The 14,946-nt window shown below is 45.7% G+C and overlaps 1 protein-coding gene across 1 annotated transcript in view; it reads left to right on the plus strand.

Annotated features, from left to right (window-relative positions):
• Positions 1-14,946, plus strand: part of CTIF (cap binding complex dependent translation initiation factor) — a 146,915-nt gene that overhangs the window by 36,676 nt on the left and 95,293 nt on the right. Inside the window, exons 5-7 of the mRNA XM_031059640.1 lie at positions 8,354-8,427; positions 9,259-9,363; positions 13,219-13,294. Of these exons, the coding sequence (XP_030915500.1) occupies positions 8,354-8,427; positions 9,259-9,363; positions 13,219-13,294 (255 nt within the window). The remainder of the gene's footprint in view (positions 1-8,353; positions 8,428-9,258; positions 9,364-13,218; positions 13,295-14,946) is intronic.

Here is a 14,946-nt window from a genome sequence, read left to right on the forward strand (position 1 = left end):
CTGTATTATGGCACAAGAATGGATAAAACCTTACTTTCCCTGGTGGAAGAAGATCTCAAAGTGATGTTTGGTGTCCCTTCTGCAGATTGGCGAGGGCTGGGGAAGGTGGACATAGACCTGGGAAGGGAAGGAACAGAGCCAAAGGGGCTGGGGCTTCTGCATCACATTTTTATAACAGTTTCTGATGTTCTTACAGCATTATGTAATACTTTGAGGAGAAAGAAGCTAGAAAGTTTACCCTACTAAGATATTTAGAGTAATCTTATGGTTGGGTTTTTGTTGGGGTTTTTTTAAGGTGTATTTTGAGTTATTAAAATAATTAAGCCTTTGGTTTTCCTTATTAAAATTGGAGTCGTTTTTCTGGAGTAGGTCTAGGAAGGTACTTCGAATGCAGTGCAAAAATTCTGCATAACAGGAAGATTTGGCAGCAGCACAGATTGGGTGTGTGAAAACCTCCACTGCAGAAAAACGTCAAAAGGGCTTTTTACACAATAGCTGTTTTCTGATCTGACCAGGAGTAAGATCAAAGTTGAGGAACCATTTGAAGGACACCCCACAGCTTGATCTAGGGTTCTCCTGGATACAGATGTGAGACCCTTGTTATGCTGGGGGATATCTCAGAGGTTTTTGGGGTCCTGAGAACTCTGCCAGCTTCCTGTTATTTTGCCTCTGGCCCACCCATGAATGCTGTACATTGAATATTGAAGTTTTTACATACAATTGAACATGAATCCTATCCAGAATCCACTGATATCTTCAGGACACTTGGAACTTGTGCTGCTGCCAGGGTTGATCTACATCGCTACCAGCACAGCCCACTTCACCCATACTTATCTTCACTGAGAGCAGCCACGTAGGTGATCACTGTGTTTCCATTTATGGCTTCTGCACTGGGGAAACTTATCTTCTTTTTCTGCAAATAGGATTTTCAAACTTGCACTGAAGCAGCAGAAAATATTAACTCTTGGGCCGGCAAAGGCAGCAGGATTAATTAGTTCATGCCTCAAAGAGCTCACTGCAAAGGTGAAAATTGCAGTGTAAGTGAAACATACGATTATTGCTAATTAAAATGCAAATGTTAGATTTGACAGCTAGTTTCCAAAGGAGGGCTGCTGGCAATGTGCATGAGCCTGGCTGTTCCTGAGAAGGTGCAGAGCTTGGGTTTGAGCAGCTTCTGGGGATCAGTCTCTGGAGGGATAGTGCTTTCCCTCCCAGTCCCAAAGTATGGCTCAGAGGTCCCATCTCCTGCTGCTGAATGTGGACCAGAAATGATAGGTGGAGGAGCCCAGATAAGATCTATGAGAAGTCTTCAAGGACTGTTTGGGGAACTCAGAGAGACTGGGAGACCCTTGGTTTTTGAAGGGCATGGCAGAGAAATGGGGAATTGGGTCAGCAGGAGGCAAGGAGTGGAGAGCTTTGTGCCATTACAGCTGTTTCTTCAGCGTTTGTCAGCTTTGGCAGTCCGTTCTGTTCCTGCAGCATGGTGGGTTTGTTTAGCAGGAGCTGTGTGTGGAACATACACAGGATGGAGGAAAAGCAGTGCCACATGTCACCAGTGCCAAGCCATGGCTTCCTGCTGGACTCCAGCTGCCTCTGGAGTCTGGGAATAGGGCTTTTTGTGGGCTTTGCATTGATGCTGGTGAAGGGGTTTTCCTGCTTGCGTGTTTTATTAAAGAACAATCACCACCTGCATGCTCTCACCCACTCTTTGAGCATCACCCATGAGGTTGGTGTGAGCAGCACAGTTCCCACAGAAGGTCTGCAGAGAGGTTCCATTTTAGCATGAAAGAGCTTTACTACAGGACACAAAGCCATCAGAAGTGTGTGGGATTGTTTCTGGGGGTCGTATTTTCATTCTGGAGATTTCAATCCCCTTCAGTAAGATACCAGTAAAATGTTGTTAATCTGTGGAAATTAGTCAGAAATCTGGGGAAAATACTGAGCTTGGCTGTGCTGGTGAGTTTGAACATAAGTGTATTCAGGCAGTTTTCAGTTGGGACTGTTAGCATCTTCAGCAGACATTTCAACAGTTTTTAGTGTAGCAATTTTATTTAAAAAACAAATTGGTTTTCAATATTAGTATCAGTGCTTGATAAAGGTGAGGAAGGTAAACAGGGCGAAAGCCCCAGGCCATGAGTTAGAGCCAGGAGACAAGCTGGTTTTTTAAACTCACCTGTGATTGTGATCTAACTGGTAACTTTGTGCTGTATCCAGTGGCTTTTCTTGGTGGAAACTGATGCATGGTGATAACAATATTCTCATTTCTCACAACAGCTGCATTTCTGGAATTTGCAACATCTTGGGTTGTCTGCAGAAAACCACTCCTAAAAGATGGGTCTGCTGAATATAAATGAACAGTTTTTATTTTCAGTGTGTCTTTCAAAGCAAAGGGTGCATGTGCTGACCTGCAGCATTTGGCACAGAAATCTTGTGTGTGTTTGCGAACAAGATGTTCACTGTGTAGGATACAATTAATCCTTCAAACATCAAGCACGAAGGTGCATTTCTCCCAGCCATTTTTTCAAATGGTGCACATATTTCCCATGTCAAAGGAAGTATTTCTCACTTCTCAGGATGCCTACAAGGTTGGCTCTTCTCCAGGCCTTCCTGAAGTGACCTGCCTGACATCCACCACGTTTTTTATCCCTTCATGCCAACTGAACAACTTCTTTTGTGCCATTTGGTATTTCCCAGCCATTGGGAGATGTGGGTCAGGGTGTGATAAGAAGGGAAGAAGAAGGTGCTTTAAATGTCAGTGGAAATAACCACAGCCTTTCCAATTTCATTTATCTACAACTTGAAAACCAAATTGCCTCTTTTTAAGTCAATACCACAATGTATTTGAACTTGCTTGAAACTTACTAGGTTGTAGGGTGCAGATTGTCCAGCTGGAGCGATGCAGAAACCAGCACTGGAGTGTTTGCTTCCAGTTCCTTGTGTTGGGTGAACACTTCCATGTTTCATGTGCATCAAGGTCCATGCTGGACCACCAGGTAGCATCACCCTAGGTAGCTCAGGTTCTGCTGTGCAGTTGTATTCCTGCCTCATCCAAGTCAGGTGGCAGTGGTGGAGTTTGACCTGGTCTGTGGCCTGGACTTGGCTGTAGTGTTCAAAAGCAGTCTGAGTGGTGAATCCTTTTGGCTTTGGAGGCTGAGGTGGCCCTGCCCTTGCCTTAGCCCGTGGCAGTGTCTGCAGGACCTCATGTAGCCCCATGAGAACATCTGAGACATGAGAAACTTGAGGCTCTCATCTCTCAACCAGTCCTAAAACACAGGCTTCTGTTTGTATTTCCGAGATTTTCAGAGTACCTGCAAGAGTTCAATATTCGGCACTTGGTGGTATCATGGGGTTTTAATAATTTTAGGTCACTTCAGAAGTCTTTCCCAAGTCTCTGAGCAAAGCTTTTGGAGCAATTGCCATGACAATATCCACCTTTCTCCCCAAGGACCTTGTGGGGTGTTTGGGTAGAGCTGGTCAGGTGAGTTATTCTGGTTTTCAGATGAGTCATTATGCCTTGAGGGCTGAACAAGAAACCTGCAGTTTGCTTGACAGCACAACAAGTGAGAGAATAAAGGAGAACATCAGGCACAGCTCCTTAAGAGACAAAAATAGTTATTTCTGTAATGAGTCTCCTGGTGAACTACAAGAGTCCTCAGCCATGTGAATAACTGGACTCCAACAGTGGGCTGAGCAGTGGGAAAACTGACTGAGAAGTTTATTTGGGCCTGGGAGGGGAATGGAATGGAGTGGAATGGAATGGAATGGAATGGAATGGAATGGAATGGAATGGAATGGAATGGAATGGAATGGAATGGAATGGAATGGAATGGAATGGAATGGAATGTTTCAGCTGGGAGGTACCAACCATTATCCAGTCCAACTGCATGCTCAATTCAGGGCTGACCAAAAGTTAAAGGGTGTTATTAAGGACATTGTCCAAATGCCCTTCAGCAGCTTTAGAGGATGTGGAGTTGATGAATATGCATAGTTAATACTCATGAAGGTAGAGAAGGTAAGTTTTATTTTTCCCCATGCATACGCTAGAGCGTTAGGGCCAAATCTTATCCTCATCAGAGCCTCCCACAGTGTCATCCCTTTGCAATCTGTAGATAGAACATGTTAAAGGAGTCAGAGGAAGCCCCACAATCAGGATGCTGGTCACAGGCATGGTTTTGTAGGTGCAGGCACAAGTGGCCTGGGAGCTGGAGCTCTCCTGTTCCATCAGGTCATTGGTTTTGGAGTGTGTGTGATGGAGTGGCCCTTGACTAAAGCAACCTGTTTGTTGTTTTCAGGAAGAGTGGGATCACAGCAGCAGTGGGAGCACAGGATCCCAGCCAGGGTCGAGCTCCAGGCAGGGCTCTGGATCCAGGTCTGGCAGCCACAGGAGAAGCAGCCAGTTCAGGCAATCAGCCAAGGTATACCTGGTGGTGAGGTGCTGGAGCTGTGTCCCGTGCTTGCTGTTTCTTGGAGGCATCCCCCTCACGACCTGTTTGTGGTGTGTGTCACACGAGGCGTGGGTGCATGTCAGCTGGGAAGGACACTGCAAAGACCTGTTTAATTCACTCACGGTGTGTGACCCACTGAGGTGTGCTGATTGCCTTAGCGTTGTGAAAGAAGTCCCTAGTCAGCTGGTTAAGTGCAAAGAAAATCAGGGATTTTTCTGTATTTGAAGTATTGGAGTATTTCAGTTTTGAGAAATCAAGAGATGCCTGTAATTATTTGCTGTCAGGCCTTCACTAGAAGTTGAAAGATGAGTGGGCAGCACATAGATGGTGTTAAATGGTGACCTTAAGTCCAGCTGCTTTCTGTGTTAGCTGTCTGCAGGGCTATATGAGAAGTTACCTTCCTACCCTGCAAAAGACTCTAAGAATTAACTTTTTATATGGGTTAGGTCCATCCTTGAACTGAGACAAGGGACCATTCCTGTGTCCTGTCTTCTCTTGGAGTCGCTCTCCATTATGCACACAGGAGAACAAGTTCTGCCAGAAATGGATGGCAGACTGAGGTTTGGAACCAGTGGTCAAAGTCCTGGTCCATGCATCCATTTCATCCTCCTGAAGATCTTGAGGAAATAGCTTTTCCTTCTGAGCCATGCTGTGGTGGGAGAGGACCCAAAGAACCAGGTTGTACCTGGAAAGTGATGGTCCTTTCTGCTGGGAATGAGACTCAATGTATCCTTTCCTCTTTGAGCGGGGATAATACTGTCTTCCTCAAAATTTCTGTATTTTTGTCTGTACTTTTCACATGACAACTTGCAGTTTTCAACAAGGAAGCCCTGAATTGGAGCCTTTTCAGACAGTTCAGTATCTATTTCATCTTTTTTTATTTTCTACCAAAGTGCAGCCAGGGGTTGTAGGCAGCTGAGAAGGAGGAAAAGTGGGGGAAGCTCCTTGAGCTCAGAACTGAAAAATGCTTAAGTAATACATGTTACAGGATAATCCCTGAATTTATAGCAGGGAGCCAGGCGGCCACTTGGTGTTGTTCTGCGTGCAGTGATGATTTAACCTGGTTGCAGTTGTGCAGCAAAGGGCATGATTTCATATTTGTTTTCTGGAGGATGGTAATGAGGAGCAGCGAGAGGCGGGACGCTGAGCTGGGCTTTGTAAAGCTGCTGCGTGCATGCAAATGCTGACTTTGTGGGGAATTTGCTGAAGCTGCATGCATGGTAAACAGCCAGAGTCCACGTGGGCCTGTCCCTGTTTGTGTGGGCAGCTCCAGGGGCTGGGCAGCAGTGGATGGAGGTCATTTGTGCTCACAGGGGCAGGAGGACAGAGGTTGTGGACGTGCATTTAAACCAGATTGTGGGCAGGATCTGTTTTACTGGATGTCTCATCTCTGAGTACTGGTGTTACTTGTGAAAGCGTCTCTCTCAATTATTATTCCGAGTGAATTAATTAATTTTCAGCTATACTAACTCCTTCTCAGTGAAAAAGATTATCTAAAGCTCAGGGTTGGGTCACTGGGAGCTTCATGTTAAAATTGCTGATGGTTATAATTGCAGTCCTGGGGGGACTGCAAGTCACTGCTTTTCTTAAATACATGCTATTTTTAAACTTTTTTTATACCTGGATCTGAGAATTGGCTTTTTGAAGTCTCATTATTAAGTCTTGGCATTGTGCTGTGAGCATTTTAGTAAGCTCCTGCAGCCCATGGCTGCAAGGCTGCTCCCTGTCCCGTGACCTGACACAGAGACTGTTCCAAAGACAGGTCATAGAAGACCAAAAGGGTGTCTTGAAATGGCCACAGTGACTCAGGACTTAATGACAAGGTGTGCTATCACTGAGCCCTGGCACCATTTTGTGGAGCCTGGCTGATGCTTGGAGTGTCTCCAAGAGGTTATGGGACATCTTCTAGGAGGACCAGGTCTGGGTGAGAGTGTCCAGCTGCTGCCTCGGACCTGCCTGACCTCCTCACCACCTGAAATGGATTTGTGTCTTCTCTTGGGTGTCAGCTGTGATAACCTGCACATGTGTGCTTCCATTACACTGCATTTGGATGCTTGTAAGGATTTAAGAAACTAATTCCTCTCCTTGGTGGGAGAAAATCGTGCTTACATTTGCCTAAAATAAAAAGCTCATCTTCTGTAACTTATCACGGGAGTTATGTATTTCTGGTAATTTGTTTCTGAGCAGAGACATGTCAACTTGCAGATCCCCAGGGGTTAAAATCATAATCCATACACCCCTCGGAGGAGACTAAAAAGGGAGCAGTGTGTCTGTGTTTGGAGTTTCTGGTGTTTAAATTGGTTGTGCTGGAAATGACTGCAGAATGTAACCATCTGTTCACTGAGGACATGTGTCCTGACATTGTTTGGGAAAGTGTTGCTCAATTTGTGAGCACATTGAGCTCTGGGACTTCATTAAGAAATGGTCACATTTTTAACGTGTTCATAATGTCTTGGTTAATATTAACAATACTTAAAAATGACAGAAGGTTTATGATGGGGAAGAGATGGAATCCACCTTCTCTACCATATATTTTGCCAGAGTGGGACCATTTGGACTGAGTTGCTTAAAAAATCTGAATATGTGCAAGATTATGAGTAATCTGAATAAGAAATGTTGAGAGGAAAATTGGTTAATATGGGCTCCTTATGTGCAATGCATTCAATCCACCCAGACTGAGTCAAGTCTAATTTCCTGAATGGTCTTCAATGGCAAAATCCAACCTGCTTTACTTCACCTGTAAGGGGTGGAGGGGACAGCCCTCTTTGTGCAGGGAGGACATGTGAGGGTTGATGACTGTGAAGGGGCTTTGAATAACATATGTGAGGTCTTTGCTTTACATGCTTGTGCTTTGGGTTGTCCATTTTGACAAAGGCAGCTGCCTGCACAGGAAAATTCAAGGTGTTTCACAGGTGGCTGGAGATGTCTTATAATGCCCGTGGGGAAAGGCTCTGGGGGTGCTGGTGCCAGCAGCTGGACATGAGCCCAGGGTGCCCAGGTGGGCAATGGCCCCTGGGCTGTCCCAGCCAGGCTGTGACACAGCCCCAGGGCAGGGCCTGTCCCTGTGCTGGCGCTGCTGAGGCACCTCCAGTGCTGGGGACAGCTCTGGGCCCTCAGGACAAGAGAGACACTGAGGGGCTGGAGCGTGTCCAGGGCAGGGAACGGAGCTGGGGAAGGGGCTGGAGCCCCAGGAGAGGCTGAGGGAGCTGGGAAGGGGCTGAGCCTGGAGCAAAGGAGAATCAGGGGGGACCTTGTGGCTCTGCACAGCTCCTGACAGGAGGGGACAGCCGGGGGGGTCGGGCTGTGCTCCCAGGGAACAGGGACAGGAGGAGAGGCAACGGCCACAGGCTGGGCCAGGGCAGGCTCAGGTTGGGCATGAGGAGGAATTTTGTCACAGAAAGGATTGTTAAGCCTTGGAACAGACTGCCCAGGGCAGTGGTGGAGTCCCTATCCCTGTAAGTGTTCAAGGAACACCTGGATATGGCACTCAGTGCTCTGGGCTGGGTGACAGGTGGGGATCAGACACAGGTTGGAATCAGTCTTGGAGGTCATTTCCAACCTAAATGATTCTGTGATTTTGTGAATCTGAGCCTGGCCCCTGGACCTTGGTGGATCATGGTTGTGGACATGGGGCAGGAGGACAGGATTGGAGTCGGAGCTGAGCTTGTGCATTGTCTGTTCCATGCTGTGCACAGCTCTGTGTCTCCAAGGCTGACACTGTCACTCCTTGCCTTCACGGTGCACTTTTGCAGCAGGTGAAGGGTCTCTCCATTGCATGGATTCACACAGGAGCACAGGATCCCTTGTAGAGAGCCAAGACACCTCCGTGGCTGGTGGGAGAGGCTGTGTCCTGGCCTGGATAGCTCCATGTGCCTCCTGACAAGTAACCACCTTTCCATCTCTCCTAGAATGGCAACAAGGAGAGCAACCTTGACATGCTGGGCACAGACATCTGGGCTGCCAACACCTTTGACTCCTTCAGGTAAGCTGGTTTTAAATTGCTTTAGGAGAGAGGTGGACTTTTAGGATGGACCATGCCTTGTCTTAGCCCTCGCTGGTATGTCCACCCTGCGGGTACTCAGGCATCAGAGTATACCCTGGTAAGGCTGACATCACTGCTCCTCCTCCTCCCCATCCCCATTTAGCCTGTGGCACCAAGCACAGTCTATTTAAAGCATCCTGTGTGTTTTGGAGAGGCCACCGGATGGGTTTGCAGTCAAAAAACTGAAACCAGTACCAGTATAATTACTTATAGTCACCCCAGAACTACACAGGCAAGACTTGAGTCAACTCTGAGCTGCTGCTCTGGGATTTTACTCTCCCATTAGCTGGAGGTGCCATTATGTGTTGGCTTCTTAACTGCTGGGAAGAACTCTTCAGCTGCTGTCTCAGTGAAAGCAGTGAAATATCCTTTCTGTCCTGTTTTATGCATAATCTGCATAATCTTGAGTCACTGGAGGAGACAGGTTGTGCAGGACCAGAGAGAACATAATTTCATGGACCTGTTGCAATACCCTCTTGGTAGAGAGTGAGTATATCTTGCAGGGTGTTTTCTGTATCTAAATTAGAGGCTTAGATAAAGCCCCAAGAGCTCAGCATACCTAAAAAACAAGAAAAATGAAAAGAGGTGCATCAGTGTGGAGGCTGGAGGCTCACATCCACGTGCTCTGCAGCAGGGAGTGGGGAGTGGTGCTTCCAGAAATGCCAGCTTTCCTTGTCTGCAGGCTTCAGTGTGCCCTCTGCTCTTCAGCTCGGTGGTGTTTAATTAGTAGTGGACTTCCTTTCTCTGTTTTTCCCTGTTTTTCTCTCCTAGTGGTGCAACGTGGGACTTGCAGCCTGAAAAACTAGATTTCACCCAGTTTCACAGAAAGCTGCGAAACACCTCCAAACACCCATTGCCTCACATAGACAGAGAAGGGTGAGTGCTGTGTCTGCAATACTGTGCTCTCCAGGAAGGTCTCTAACTTCTCCTTGCTCTAGGAACTCTGGCTTGGTGGCACCCCTCACACAGAGGACGTGGGAAGAAGCACTGGACTATGCAGAGAGTTTAAGAACGCCATGGTCAGTCTGTCTGGCTCCTCTGTCACCCAGTTCTGAGCTGGAGCAGAGTGGTTCTCTGTATTTTTGCATTGCCTGGTAGATCTCAGTGTTTAAATAACTCTGGATCCAAGTCTCCTAGATCCTGGTGTTCTAAATTTAGACATCTCTGGATATTGGAGGAAAGATCTTGGCTTAGTGCTGACCTGGTTACAGTTCCTGTGAATGACGCTGTTCTTCCCAGCAAGAGTTCAGGGAAGGAGAGAGCATCAATGTGTTTCATAAAACTGTGAAAACATTCAACAGCTCCCTTTCGTTGTGACAGCCTCCACAGGTTTCCCTGGTATTTCTGGATTCCTTACTGGTTTTTGGTTGGTCAAACCAAGTAAATGTGTGCTGGCACCAAGTGGCTCACCAGCCTTGCTTAGATGGGTATCACCATTTCCCTGCAGGTTCTCTGCAGATGGAGAAGCAATCACTCCCAGAGAGGATGGTGCAGCCAGGTGGGAGTTGGGCTCTTCTCCCCTGTAACAAATGACAGGATAAGAGGTAAAGGCCTCACATTGCATATGAGGAGGTGTAGGTTGGACGTTAGGAACAGTTTCTTCATGGAAAGGGTTGTCCAGCCCTGGCAGAGCTGCCCGGGTCAGGGGTGGAGTCACCATCCCTGGAGAGATTTAAAAACCATATGGATGTGGCACTTGGGGACATTTGTCAATGGGAGCCTTGGCAGGGCCAAGGGAATGTTTGGACTTGGTGCTCCTAGAGGTCTTTTCCAACCATAACAATCCCATAATTCTATAGCTCCGGTTTTCCTTATGCTATCACTCAGAGCATAGAGGAAGGAAAAAAGTAGAACAGGTCTAAAAGATGGGGTTGCAGCTGATGTTCCATCACTGCCATGTTGTTTGCAGGGATGGAAATCTTCTCTTGGAGACATTTTGCTGCTGATAATTTGGTTTTGCCAAAATACTGGCCAGTGCCATATGCCTGCACATCTTGTTTAGAAGACAAGTTTAGAATTGTTGTTAGAACAGTTGATTGGAAACAATTAGAAACATCCAGCCAGGCCAGAAATCCCATACCAGCCCAGGCTCAGCATCTGCAGTAGGCTCCTGTACCATACAGGGACAGGAAGACTCAGACAACCTTTTTTTCTGCTCTGTAAGGTATACTGCAGGTTTATAAAGAGCAATTTTCAGAACATTTGGAACAGCATAACACTAAATTTCTAAGTCACAAAGTCTCTTAGTCAAGTTCAATCCCATTTTTTCAGATGAGTTTGAAAAATGAGATGAAGGGGGCCCTCTGTAAAATAAGATATAATGTGCTTCCTCTGTAAAAGAAGATATAATATGCTCCATGGTTGATGGCACTTGCCAGGCAATCCTGTCAGTGAGAGCTGCTGTGTGCAGGGAGGATGGAGCAGGGCTGGTGTTGTGTTTTTCCTCTGGTTCCTGATGTATTGTGAATGCCCACATTGCAAACACATAGAGGAGGCAGTGTGGAGTTGAAATATTTAATCACTCCCAAATATTACAGCTGTTAAAGTGGAGTAAAAAATAGTGTATCTGCAGAAAAGTTAAGCAGATGCTATCAGCACAAAACAGTGCATGTTCCAAAATGCATGCCAGGTAAGTAACCTGGCTAGGACAGAGGAAGCACAAAGACAAAATTGTTCTTATTTTTTCATTTCTAAACCTGACTGTATTATGCATTCATCAGCTCTCCATGGTGAATCTGTGCCGAGATTCAGCTTGCTGAGCCTCCATGAATCTCCACCTGCTAGCTAGGCATTTTCCCCTCTTGCTTGAATAGGGAGCTTTTAAAAAAATTTAGCTGTGCAGTGAAAAAAATAATAGGGGAAAAAAAAGGACTGTGCTGTTCAGTGTGTGTTTTCAACACTAAAAGAACCATTTTATTCCTCCATCTGATCAGTTGCCCAAGGCTGGCCATGGAGTTGCATCCAGTTGTGTGACCTCAAGTGACTTTTGGTTGGGTGAAGCGTTTTCCTCCGGGGAGACACCTGCTTTTATTGGGAGATGCTGTTTGGTGGCATGCTGAATAATCACAAGTGGAACAGTTAAGAAAAAGCAGGGAGCTGTACTGTGTTTCTGACCTGAATTCATCTGGCTTTAATTTCCAGTGCTTGCTCTTGCTCTGCTTGTACTCTTCCAGATCAAACATCCTTTAGTAGCTGGTATTTTCTCTTCATTCCAGGTTTCTCCCAAGTGCATGTATCACTTGAGTTTTTCACGTTCTCTAAGGAATTTCCCTCTTTGAAACACGATTGCCAGCACTGCCTGTGGTCCTGTAGCTGGGGCTCAGCCATGCTGTCTCCAGAGGAAAGCTGCCTTCTTCCCCCTAATCCCTGCCTCCTCTTCATCCCCTGCCTTTTTGCCACAGTTCAGCATAAGAAATTCAGCTTGGGACAGTTCCCACCCTTTTCAGATGACCTTTTCCTACAATAAACTTGTGTTCTGCACCTGCAGCTGGCATTGTTTGTCCCCAGATGTGTGATATGATTTTTCTCATCTATATAAATACCATATATATAAATATTTTTTCAGATGTGTGTTTCTGTATGTGTATGCACACTATATTTTTGCCTTTGTAAGTCAAAGTCAGTATTTCATCTATAATGGAAAATCAGTTGTTGAACACCTCTGATTTCCAGTAAATACAGAATCACAGAATGGTTTGGGTTGGAAGGGATCTTCAAGATCACCTAGTCCAGCCCCCCTGCCATGGTCAGAGATACCTTTTACTAAACCAGGGTGCTCAAGTTCATTAAGGTTAATTAAATTGCTTCTATTCAGTTTGCTGGATTTTGAGACTGGTACTTCAGCATGTGCCATTTTTCTCAATTTTTTTCTCCCATTTTTTCTAATTCCAGAATCTATTTTTCACTAACTTCTAAGCACTGATTACCTGGGTCTGCTGCTACCAAAGTCTCTACTGTATCTTACTTAACACTATCTTGCTTCTAACTGACAAAAAAAATATTTTATCTTTCTTGCATAATAAAGAAAGATTATCTCTGTTGTTTGTGAACATAGAAGGATGATAATTATTGACCATTTCTTTCTTTTTCTGTATCATCACAAACTCTTTGCACCCAACTAGTAATTATCTTTGGATTGTTTTTTTCATTTCTTGTTCCAAGAAAGTCCTTCAGCTGCCGCTTTTATGTATGGTGTGTGAGTGCTTGACCTCTCATCCCAATTTCTTTGTCTTTCAAATTGTCTGCTTATATTTATATTGATTGCTGCTTCCTGTCTGAGGTGTGTGTTTGCTGATTTTCAACACCTTTCTCATCAGGGGAGCTGGAGCTCCCGTGGAGACCAGCAAATGAGCAGCGCTTCAAAGGAAACATTTTTCATTACTCTCTTTGTGCTCTCGTTTCTGCTGTCCAGGTGGGCTGTGCTTTCAGTTTTACTTGGTCTGGGCTCAGGACTGCCTTTGGTTTTCCCATTGCTGCTACTACCAAAAGTGTTTGCAAGCTGCGGCAGATGGTGCAGGTGGAGAGGACTGAGCAAAGCATTTAATTTTGTATTAACAGCTTTACACCTGCGTGGGAGTGTTTTGGAGGCACAGCACACTTGCTCCAGAGAGAGCCTCTTTGTTTCCATGAGAGGCCTTTGCAGCAACAACTGATATTCCCCTTGTGCTGTAATAGAAAATTAACTGTGTCTCCAACGAGTTTTCACGTGCTTTTGTTTTCCTCTTGCCACAGGCTTGGAAAGGGGAAGTACGAGGATGGTGACAGCATCAACCTGAACGACATAGAGAAAGTCCTTCCAGTGTGGCAGGTAGGTGATGAGGACATCTGCCCCTGCCATGCTGGGGCCCACCAGCAGAGCCTTCCCTGCCTTCTGTTCCCTTAGGAAACCCTCCTCAGGAGTGGGAGAGCTGCTGGGCTGTGGTCCTTTGGGGTTGGGATGGAGATTTGTGCCTGTGGTTTCAGGTGTTGGTGCTGGGCAAGGGCAGTTACCACACAGACTTTGTAGGGAGGTGATACACTGAGGGCAGTATATACCTGTGTATGTATACATGTGGATGTGCACAGGGCTCATATGTTGAAGAAAAGGAAATTCTGAAAAGCATCAACCCCTCCTGACAGCTGCAAAATAAATTGCTGCCAGGAAGCCAGCAGTGCCTGTGTGCTGACCCAGGTATTGCCCCTTTGGGGCACTGCCCATGTTTATATGCGCTGGTAATCCATGTATGTGTTCTCTCCAGCCTGTTCTTTCCCCAGATCTCTCTTTGCAGTTTTGGCAGTTCTGGTTAAATGACCTCTGATTGTGGATGTTGTGGAATAGCAGGATGAGACCCTGCAGTTCAGTAGAGAGGTTGAAAAAGGCAATTTGTCAGCATCATATAGTTTTCCATTTTACAGAGCCCTAGTCCTCAAAGGAGCTGAGTTCCCTAAGCTAGGCAAGTTTCAGAGGATGCTCAGCATGTTTTTGCTGAAACCTCTTTGCCTCCAGAGGCAAGGATGAAAACATCTCATGTGCTGTGGTAGTGTTACCCTCTTTGGTGCTGAGACAAGAATTCACCAAATGTGGGAATTTTGAATGAATTAGAGATGGGACCTCTGAGTTGGTTTAGATGGTGTGATTTTTTTTTTTTTAATCTTTTACATAGGCAGGAAGGCTGAGTTTGGCTCACATCTTCACTGCATGGTTCAGAAGGTCACAAGACCTCTAGTTACAAGACCTTTTAAGGATTCACTAACTAATAAACAATAAACTGCCAACAAGGATATTTATGTTTTTGACCTAACCCTTAAATATTTTGTCTTACGGACCTATGCTGCAGTGTGAGCTTTCTTAGCCAATCACATTGTGATACCCAAACCTACAGCACTGCATTCTGAACTCCTTGTTCAGCTCTGTAACTACTTTTATTTTTTCCATATCTTAAACTCTAAAACTCTAAACTTTCTTCTACTTAGCTTTACATGTCTCTGCCTTAAACTATAAATCCACATTCTCACTTCTAGCACCTAAGTTTGGGAGCCTTTTCCAAGGTCTCAGATCAAATCCTGTGTTTAATTCTGAGCTTTGGTTTACAGCCCCAAAGTTCTGAGAGTTCCTGCATTTCGGATTCCAATGGCCAGGCTTCTTGCTTACACATCATGTGAGGAAGAGCTTTGCTCATCCTGCAGACCATGTGACAATCTGCCTTACTGTTTCTTTTGGGTGAACTATTTGGCACTGAGTGCATGAAGGAGTGGAGAAGGGCAGCTGACTTTGGCAGGGAGGAGCACTGCCTGCAGCTGCTTCCTGCTCAGTCTCTTCCATGTTTGGTATGTCTGGACTTTAGGTCACAGGGAAAAAACATCAGGTTCAGCTGATACAAACCCCATTAATTCTGCAAAATAAGGTTAGTTTCCCTGGGGAATAATTGGAAGTGAAGAATCAAACCATCTTTGGTGTGAGGAGCTGATTACCTTCAAGGG

The sequence above is a fragment of the Geospiza fortis genome, unplaced genomic scaffold, assembly GCF_000277835.1.
Source record: "Geospiza fortis unplaced genomic scaffold, GeoFor_1.0 scaffold488, whole genome shotgun sequence".
Classification (NCBI taxonomy): domain Eukaryota; kingdom Metazoa; phylum Chordata; class Aves; order Passeriformes; family Thraupidae; genus Geospiza; species Geospiza fortis.